At 40.7% G+C, this 10,678-nt stretch overlaps 1 protein-coding gene across 1 annotated transcript; it reads right to left on the bottom strand.

Moving 5' to 3' along the window:
- Positions 1-411: 411 nt before the first annotated feature.
- Positions 412-3,230, bottom strand: FIGLA (folliculogenesis specific bHLH transcription factor). Its single transcript, XM_072398816.1, has 4 exons — positions 3,072-3,230; positions 2,729-2,881; positions 1,542-1,769; positions 412-458 (listed from the first exon to the last, which is right to left on the bottom strand). The coding sequence occupies exons 1-4, from the start codon at positions 3,228-3,230 to the stop codon at positions 438-440; spliced, it is 561 nt and encodes a 186-aa protein (XP_072254917.1). The 3' UTR covers positions 412-437.
- Between the last annotated feature and the right edge of the window lie 7,448 nt (positions 3,231-10,678).

Here is a 10,678-nt window from a genome sequence, read left to right as displayed (position 1 = left end):
AGTAACAAATAGTAGTGATGAGGAATGAAACTTAGATTTAGGTACAGGTGGGGGCAATGGACATCTGCAATATACTGTAAAGCACAACTTTGAATAGGCAACTCAATTTAGGAACAAAATATGCTAAGGCCTATTAACAGAGGCTGGAGTGAAGCAGTGACACCCAACAATATTAGTTTCCCCTTCCTTCATCCAAAATATAAAAATCAATTGTTTGTTCAGAGTCACATGGCCTGCCATAGTAGATAACGATGGCAGCTGCCAACACATAATCCACCATTGGCCTAAACACATTTACAAAAGTGACATTGTTTAAACAATTCTGTCACCATGCAGAGTGAGAATTTAGAAAACCCAGGACTTCCTTCAAGCTAGTAATCCCTTGAAACAAAATGACATGTTCTGCAAAATGTTAGTTATTACTTACCAGCAATAGGTTAATGGCCATTCTGATATGCCTGGTATGGGGTAAAACAGAAAGGGTATATTTTTAGTTTACATCTGCAGAATTAGTACAATTAATTGAAATGCATGCACCATTAAAGTAATTGAAAATCACAAATGGAAACTATGCAGACACCTATGCGGATGTCAAACAGCCACTACATCATCTGGAGGAACACAAGCTTCCATGTAACCCTAGTTGAGGGTGGCTTCTAAAATTTGGAAAACTCCCAACTGCTCGTTGTTTAAATCTGGGGGCTGGCAGGCTTTCAAGATTTTTGATAAGAAACCACAGTGCCCAGGTTGTGAACTTTGAAACAATCTTACAATGCATATAGATACAGAGGTGACTGATGGTTTGTATAATATGAGAACACTTTAGTGTGAGTGATCTGCACATTAAGTTTTCCCTGATAACTCCTTTTGGACAGTTTAAGCAATGCAATGGTTATTGGCACTTTTTACATCCTATGAGGCATTCATCAATTTTTTTCCCCGTTGGAATGATTTTTACCAAAGTTTTATCTATTTGTAAAGCCTTTTTATGTGGAGGAACCCTTGAAATAATTTTCAGGTCTTCAGTGAATCACTGCTATAATTACTACATACACGTTAAGGTTTTTGAAAACACCCCAACCTCAGTGGTCCAGCCATCACAATTTGGCCCACATGGTTGCCTGGATAGTTACTTTTGTCTTTTTTGTGCTTTCAAAACTTTTGATTGATCCAATATACATATTATTGAATTGTTAGCTATGATAGGACGCCTTAGAAGTTCCTGAGCTTCCTGTCTCCTGTTTGTAAATATATACATGGTGGGATGTGGCTACCCAATATGTTGGGAATTGGATTCTTTTGATTGACCCCTTGCCAAGTACCATTGCAACCAGATACATTTGCATCACCGTCCACTGGTTTTAGATGTAGAGGCCGGTAATTAGAATTGTTTTATATCAGCACCACATTAAAATATCATTAGCTGGCTACAAATATATTATGAAAGAAGGTTCACTAAGGCTGTAACAATACTCAAGCACTGTCCTGGCTTTTTATAAATCAATGCATGGTAGAGTGAAGTAATTCTTTAGAATACATACCAGTCTGCGGGTCTTGTGAAACTGTAGAAATCCCAAGTAACCAGGGAACATGCTCGTAGCCCTCCACAAGCTCATAGGGTCTTCAGTCTTCACCATTAACGGCATTGCACTTTGAAGATCTCTGAAAGGCTTAACATGGAAGTCATTAGGGCCTAGAAGATCACACCTCATAGGAACATGACCCATGTACCTTTCAGGGGAATCTATATCAGGAATGTCTTCAACTTTCTAAGAAATATAAAATAGGAGGTCAGGTAGCTGAACCAAATTTTTACTCATTCAGCACTTTATCATCATGCAGTTTTCATATAGTACTGACATATTACACAAAGCTTTACAAAGTACATGGTCATGTCACTAGCTGTCCCTCAAAGGGGGTCACAATTTAATGCAAACCCTGCAGGTCCCTTCTCTAAATGCTTCTCCCCAATCAGTTTAAGTCTCCAAACAATGGGAGCCGGTCTCATTCTCCCAGGGGTCCGCAATCCAGGCCCTGGTTGAGTCAGACCATCCTGCCCTGTGTACCCCTATCTTTTAATATTCCATGACAAGGTATGTACCCAGTTTTGAAACGCCTGCCTAAAAAGGCACCATATAGTACCCATACTTAAGATCCGTGTTTCTGAACCTTTTTAACATAGGGGAACCCTTGAAATAACATTCAAGTCTTTGGGAAACCCCGTCTACAATTATTATATCCACAGCTCACGGTACATTATTGTGCTGGTCAGTGGAAAGAATGCCTCTTGCTAGCCATTGGAAGAATGTCATCCTTACAGATAGCCAAAAAGATCATTGGCGTCTGTTAAGCTGACCCAAGAGTCACAACTTGCTCATTGCCCAAGGAACCCCTAGCAACTTCTGGAGGAACCCTGGGTTAGACCAGTGCACCTGGGTAGCGATTAGCTCTTACCTTACTAAAGCCTGTTTCCTTGGTATCACAGGTAGATGCCAAACCAACACTACCAAGAATGAACACCCTAGCATACTTTAGAATTTGAACCCCTTCTACCATAAAGGGACCTCTAGACGAAGGGGGTGTTACATTTACAATAAGGCAGCCAGGCAATACCATGGGGCATCTACATGTTTAGTACCAATTCAAGGCCCAACATTTTGTGATGAACAAAAGCTGGATGTTCAGTTCAATTATTGAAAGCCATGTACAAAAACAGCAAAACAATTACCTCAAAGCCCCCAGTTTCCATCAGGATATCATGAAGAAGTCTTATGTATTCTGTGGCTGCTTTCAATGTATCTACTTTACTAGGTTTTCTGTCTTTAGGGATGAGAGGCACAATGGTCTTCAGCCTGGAAAAACCACCATTGATATTTCTGATCTGTTACAAAAAAAATCTAAAATTAAAGTAACTTCAAAAATTGAAAGTTTTAAGAAATTAAAGCACACATTGTTATTCCTATAGAAAATGCAAGTGTTGGCCTTTAAACTTCTGGGTGGCATGGTCGGAGCATTGACTAAAAGAGTTGGTCATCATAAATACCCCTATAGGGTGGTTGGAAGATGCTCACCCGCTCCCTTTCCTTGGCATTGGCTGCCTGTCTCCTTTCTAGAATATCTTTAAAGTTTTCTACACACAGGTAATGACCGGATGAGTGTCTCTTCATCTTGTGAATGGAGGCCTGGTTTGGTAGGTAGGTGCAATGTTCCTTCAGAACATCTCCCAGCATGAGTGAACATTAGTCTGGAAGAGTGAAGTTTCTAGGATGTATTTGCATGCAGCCTGCCCTAGGTAAACCCTACACCTGATGCCGAGCATCCATGATCCAAAGACCTTAAATACAATTAATGAGAAGAGAAGGACAAGGACATTGGTTGGTATGGAAGGTGCTAGATGACCCTGAATGTCCTCCAGCCAGGAAATAGAGAGGGCTCATAGTGTGCGGTGAAATCAGTAATTTCAGTCCAGGAGAGGAAGCAGTAGAACAGTGCAAGACTGAATAGAAGGCTGGAGGGCAGCTTTAAGAATCAGAATTCTTTATCCAACATCCCATGCTGTGCATTTTTCCCTGCATGTGTGGGAATATTTCTAAAATCAATAATATGGTTTATTCCAGCCAGCTACAAGAATCAGACCGCTAACAATCTATGGAGTCATTTATATTCTTTAACACAGCCATAGGGTACTAGAACATCAAACATTTAACAAAGGGGGGAAAAAAATTTATATTCTTTAACACAGCCATAGGGTACTAGAACATCAAACATTTAACAAAGGGGGGAAAAAAAAAAAAACCTAAACATTTTCATGATCTATGGCAAGACATGGAAGGGTATTGTGGGTATAAAAATATCACCATGTAAGTACATACTTCCTAAACAGAGTATAACAAAAATTTAATTTACGTACAATCTATTTTAGCTTTATGTACCGCAGTCTTCAAAACAACCAAACCAGTATACCTGACCCTTTGGACCTGAAGTGAGGGATCCTGTGAGCTGCCATTGATAACCTGGTTATACAATATACAGCTTTTCTGATGCTTTGCCTTTAATATCTTCAGAATCACTTACCCAAACTGAGGGAGCAGCTCAGGTGTTCAGGTAATTGTCACACAAGGTCAGAATCATTCCTCGATCACTACACACCGGAAAAACTTCAGATAAATGTGTGACAGTTACCTAAACACCTGAGCTATTTATTCATTTAGGGCCAGGGATTCAGATGGTATTAATGGACAAAAAACATACACACTCTTGCTCAGGAAAGTCCCAAAAGAAAGAAAGATGTGGCATTGGATGGAATGAGGTGCCCTATAAGAAGAAATAAAGACAGTGCGGGATTTCCTGGGCATAAATTAATTGCTTTTCACAAGTAAAGGTAAGGCAACTTTGTTTTGAATGAAAGCTCTGCTTTAAGTCTGTGACAGCAAACAATATCATTAGGCAGCCAGCAGTAGCAGCCCCTGCGGGTCCTTAATGATAGTATCAGATTTAGGAAAAATCTTAAGAAATTTTTTCTATAACCTAGTCCAAGCTTTCCATTGATTCTGCAGGGGTGGGTCCTTAAAAGTGCTGCAGAGTGCAATAATTGCTCATGTGGCACCTTTTAGGTCCCACCCACTGCCCAATGAAGATTGCAGATAGTCCAAAGACCTATGAGAAAGGGAAACAAAGTATGCAAATTTTGCTTTTAAAATTAAGTGGGTGGTAGAAAGAAAATTCTGACTTGGTCATTTTAGGCTAGGTCTACACGGACGTTTTTGTTTCAATCAGTTTTATTAAATTTTCAAAAAAAAAAAAACATAACTTACATAACAAAAGATTCAGACATACAACACATACATCCTATTTATACATATCAAATGTTGACTTCGTATGAACAAAAAATATAAGTCCTATATTCTGCATAGACCCTGAGAAGCATTACAATAAACAGTAAAAGCCCTTATGGGGCAGTATTGCATATATTAGTACAACTACATAGAAAACAACATAAATTATCATAGAAGCATATGGCACAGAATATAAACTAATAATCTAGACGGAAAAAAATGAGAAATAAAGAACATATAACATAAACAAACATATAACAAAACAGCCCAAGGGGGAAGGGGTGGGAGATGGTACACAAAGCAGATATAGAAGAGGTAGAAAATTACCCTCAATGCCAGGGAAAGAATCTAACTAGCAATCATGATCGCTAAGATAGATACCTTTGGAGTCGGGGAGGTTCTTTAAACCAATCCCAGGTAGACCATATTATTTTGAATTGTTCCATTCAATCATCACCCTCTGCAACCAACATTTCTATATAGCGGATTTTTTCAAGTTCGGAGACCCAATCTGCTATAGAAGGAGCAACAGGTTGCTTCCATAATCTCGGAATAATGGCCCTAGCAGCTGTAAGAAAATGGCGTAAAACGCCTCTTATGATATTTTTGAGTGAGCCCGGGACCATAGATAAGAGAGCTACTTTGGGAGTATTGGGTACGGTAGTAGGGTAGAGTGTAGTCATTAAATATCTGAATAATTGTGTCCCAGAAGCGGGATATAACTGAACATTCCCACCACAGATGAAGGATTGTCCCTTACACAAACGTTTTTAAAAATGAATGTAAACATTCCTACTGCGTTTATATGCATTTTAAGCACTTTTATTATCGTTTTAAAGCCTGAATTCAAAACGCTGGAAAACGTCCATACCGCCAACGTCTATTTCCCATTGAAATCAATAGAAGCTTTTACCTGCGTTTTACAGCGTTAACCCCACGTTAATTTTTTATATGTTGCAAGCAACATTATAGATAACGCTCATAAACGTGCCTCAAGGAAACATCCTGGTGTAGATTAGCCCATTGGAATGCATGGGAATTTCAAACATGGGCTTTTAAAGAGAGAAAATGTCTTGTGTATTAATATTATTATACAGTATTTATATAGCACCATCATATTACACAGCGCTGTACAAAAGTCTATAGTCATGTCACCAACTGTCCCTCAAAGAAGCTCACAATCTAATGTTCCTACCATGATCATTTGTCATTAATGTAGTCTAAGGTCAATTTTGGGAGGAAGCCAATTAACCTCACTGCATGTTTTTGGAAAGTGGGAAAAAACCCACGCAGTCACAGGGAGAACCTACAAACTCCATGCAGATAGTGTCCGGGCCAAGAATCAAACCTGGGACCCAGTGCTGCAAAGGCCAGAGTGCTAACCACTGAGCAACCATGCTGCCCATGTAGAGTAAGCCTTAATAACAGAAATGTGCTGACCTCCTAAAGCTCTAATTGACAGTTTCAGATTCCAGCATTTCTGACTTATTGACACAGAACAAGCATTCAGCAAATAGAAGTATCTCTAAATCTGTTTCTGGGTCAGTATTAGATGAACCACGGCCTAAGAATTACCATGGCAGCCAGTGAGATCAGCAATGACAGCCCCAATACTAGAAAACTTCCAAATGCTTCTGCAAAAGATTTATAAGATAAAAAAAAAAGTCTTACTTTTTCTGCAAGGTGCTCCAGGGCTGTAGTCGCCATGATTTCACTATGGGCCGATTCCCATGGCTCTGTGGATCCTGCCAGCACCTCTGAGGCCATGGCGTAGCTGGCACTGTTGGTGGGAACAGGGGACATTATACATGAGTTCACAAAGAAGACTTCTACCACACAGAAACACACAGCTATATACATTTGTCATTACAGCTGAACAGGATGGAGAAATCTCTCCTAATACTTCTATCAGCTCTGCTACATAGCTGCAAACCTTCATTTGCTGCTTAGATTAGCCCCAGCTTGGCCAGGAATCAATATAATTGTATGCATTGGTGAGCACCATCTTTGCAATCATTTGGTTCCCCATAATATCAGGCAGATGCGTATTTCAATAATTGCTGCTACATTGACAAACCTAATCTCTTCCCAAACTCATTGCACCACTTCTCATGATCAGCCCAGGTTTTAAGGCTGCCCCTATAGAGCAGGTGGACTAATCAGTGTTTCTTGCTGGTATCCAACCTGCCTGGGGCAATTGCAACCTCATACCACTGACAGCTTAACCACTTGTTGCCCTTTGCTTCATTTACATATAAACTACCTGAAAACTGCTATAGGGACAATTAGCCTTGTGAATGTCTCTTGTGCAGGTGATGGTGGGGTAGAGAAAGCAAAAACTATTTTTTTCTTTAGGCTGCTAAAAAAATGCTCCTCAAATGCAAAGTATCTCAACAACCAATTCTATTCACAAATGCCAATACAATAAACCAGTTTACCCATTCTTATTCATTTTAATCATAGGGCTGTCAAATACTACAAAGAAATGTCCATGTGAATCTATATGCTTCATATGCTGCGGTGTCCGGAAGTAGGCAGTTTGCAATATTTGCTCTCTGCTACACAAACACCCCTAAAAAGATTCTAAAAAGGTAGAAGAAATGGACACACACAGCATGTAGTGATGTGTAGTAGCAATTTATCATTGGCTGTGGAGTAGTATAGAGCAATGTTTCTCTGCCAGGGCTCCACCAGAGGTTGCTGGGAGTTCCTTGAGCAGTTTGCGCCTCTCAGGTCAGTTAAGGTGACACCAATGGTATTTTTGGCTATCTGTAAGGGTGACATTCTTACCAATGGCCAGCAATGTAAGAGGAATTCTTCCCACTGACCACCATGCTAATATACTGTGATCTGTGGATTTAATAATTATATGTTTATATATGTTTAAAAGGTTGAAAAAGGCTGCTCTAGACAAGAGGTCGTTCTTTATTGTCTGTTATTTGTAGTGTGAGTCCTGCTCAAAATTGCACATGGCACCTGTGCGGTGTATTGCAGGATGCAGGAGAGTCGGAGTGCACAATGTCATTTTTGCTTGAGCTGCCCAGGAATCTGCACATCACTACTTGCATGAACTTCAGATGAGGGGTCTGGTGGTTGGCACCTTGGCAGCCCCTTGGTCTCCCCAACTCCTGAGCTGGTTCCTTATGCCTTCTCCATTCACTCTGCGGGCGAAATGCTACATACAGCGTATTTCACAACAGAAATCCTATAGAGGCCAATTTTTCCCATTTTACCAAGTAACTTGCTGACTTTGCAAAAAAACTTCAAAGCCTGTGAATATGGTTGGTGGGGTGGGGTAGACAAGTGGGGACATGTCTTCTGCTAACTTTTCCAGTTCATAGGCATCCCCTAAATTGTCACCAAACTCCTGAGGAGTTAGGGGTAAAGTAAAAACATTTTCAGATTGTTGTTTTTCTATAAAAATGCATTTTCTTGTCTTATTGTCTTATCACTTTTTTCTGGAAGGCTTGTTTAATGGGCCTGATTTATTACAATTTTCCAAGACCAGAAACGATAAACTATTATTTGAAAACCTGGGTGATCCAGCAAACATAGAATGGATCAGCTCCAGGATTGAAAACATTTTCCAAATAATAGCAAATGTTTTTAAAGAAACACATTCAAGTTCTCCCATTACAACAATGAAGGATGAAAGTGTTGGAACATCTGATGGGTTTCCATTGGGGAGATTCCCCCCTATGTTTTTATCCCTGTGTGCAATAGAAATCTCAGCCAGCTAATATTTGGATGTCAAAAAAAAAGTAAATGTGACATAAATGCGGTCCGAAATGCAGTTGCTAAAATGCAAAACTTATCTGAATAATATTTAATTATAAAATGGATTGTTGGTGTAGAGCTGCTAGAGCTGCACGAGGTTGATTGGCGCATCTGGACAGGTGTTGTCGTCCTGCATTGAAAGGAATGTGCAATGCGGTGCTATCCATCCTTAAATTCACCCTTAAATACACCACAATGCAATCTGCTGCTCTCCTAGAAAAAAAATTGTATTTCTGGGCTGCGTTTTGAAATGTGTGGTGGTAACTGGCAAGGTGAACATGCAGGCATACACATGTGGTGAATCTGTGGACATGTGAACGGGTCCTAAAGCTGTGCTGTGTTTTTGAAAATGCTTTCAAAAACTATCGCTATGAAGGCCCCAATGTGCCACACTGCAGAAAGATATAGTGCATGCTGCCCTTGCAAGTTGCATGGCTGAGGTATGTTTGGGGTGCCGTTAGGAATGCGTTAGGAATGTCATTGTGTGTTGCCATGTGTATTGCCATATTCCATTGCATGTTGCCATGTGTGTTACTATGTGCCATGTGTATTGCCCTGTGCCATTGCATGTTGCCATGTCATGTGTGTTATCATATGCCATCATATATTGCCATGTGCCATGTGTGTTGCCATGTGCCATCACATGTTGTCATGTGTGTTGCCATGTGCAATTGCATGTTGCCATATATTATGTGTATTGCCCTGTGCCATTGCATGTTGCCATGTGTGTTGACATGTGCCATCATATATTGCCATGTGTGTTGCCATGTGCCATCATATATTGCCATGTGTGTTGCCATGTGCCATCATATATTGCCATGTGTCATGTACATTGTCATGTGCAGGTGTAGACATTGCAAAGTGTGCCACTGCAGGAAGGCCCCAGACCCTCCTCAGCCAACAGGGGCCCAAGTTAGTTCTGCACAGGGGTCCACTGTCACCCCTGTTATGTGTAGAACTGACTTGGGGCCCCTGTTGGCTGACTAAGGTTCGGGTCCCTCCTCCATGGGTCATGTGTGTTGTTATGTGCAGGGACAGACATAGGGAAGTAAAAGCGTGCAAGAGGGCACCGGACCCTCCTCAGCCAACAGGGGCCCCACGTCAGTTCTATAAGGGGGGCCACTGTTGGCCAAGTCCACCACTGATCCTTTGTGTTGATGTGGGTCACATTTGTTGCCATAGAAACCATGGAATTGAGGCCTACCTTCCCTCATACACACAGAAACACATGAATCCATTTTTTTTTAAAAAATACATAAAAATGAACAATTATATACAAGAAAGCCAAAATATTCATAAAAACAAAGCATTGCACACACGCAGACTTAAATCTCTATTATTTAATTCTACTTATTTGTGGAAAGTTTCCAGTTACTTCAGGAGGGGGAAATTGCAGACAGAATGTAAGGAAGGGTGGCTGAGGAGTTTCTTGGTGAACTACAAATCCCAGACTCAGCACTTAGTAAGGCCGCATTCTGCAGCAGTTTTTGGTTACCGGGCTCAGTCACATCAATGTAAATACTCACCGCTTGGGGGGTCTCCAGCAATGGGATTGGCTTGTTCTGTGATTGATTAGTCAGGGCTGATCGATGAGCTGTGCGCTGCATGGGCCGCCTAACCACACCATATATGGGCATGTTCACATGCCCGCGTTGTGGTGCGGTTGCTTCTTAGCAGATGCCCAACTTCAATTTTTGTGTTCTCTGGAGTGGCTATGGGCAGTTAGGATAGGCAATTCCCCCCAAAAAACACTTAGAAGCTGTTTGAAAAGCATTCCCATTTAAATCTGTGAAATCAGTTATCTCTTTGAAAGTGGAGAATCCTAAAGAGTGGCAATGGAGATCCATGAATTTTGTATAAAACACCCTGATTCCTGCAATCATCACTTTTTCAAAATTCAGCAATGCAAATCTGTGCCTGCTGTAAAAGTGAAGGTCAGTTACTCTAATTTCAATTGGTAATGATAAAGGTGATCTTTTACCCATGGGCACTGTATGGTATGGTGATCTGTTACTCATGGGCACTGTATGGTACGGCGATCTGTTACTCATGGGCACTGTATGGTA

The sequence above is a fragment of the Pyxicephalus adspersus genome, chromosome 2 (genome assembly GCF_032062135.1).
Source record: "Pyxicephalus adspersus chromosome 2, UCB_Pads_2.0, whole genome shotgun sequence".
NCBI classification, from domain to species: Eukaryota; Metazoa; Chordata; class Amphibia; order Anura; family Pyxicephalidae; genus Pyxicephalus; species Pyxicephalus adspersus.
Note: the sequence above shows the minus strand (reverse complement) of the source record. Positions and strands in the feature narration are given on the sequence as shown.

Excerpts from the sequence above, each read along its gene's own strand:
- FIGLA (XM_072398816.1), bottom strand. The coding sequence starts at position 3,230 with ATGCTGGGAGATGTTCTGAAGGAACATTGCACCTACCTACCAAACCAG. Across the intron at positions 1,770-2,728 it reads TGGAAACTGGGGGCTTTGAG|AAAGTTGAAGACATTCCTGA; the intron begins GTAATTGTTTTG and ends TATATTTCTTAG. Across the intron at positions 459-1,541 it reads TTCACAAGACCCGCAGACTG|GCATATCAGAATGGCCATTA; the intron begins GTATGTATTCTA and ends ACCCCATACCAG.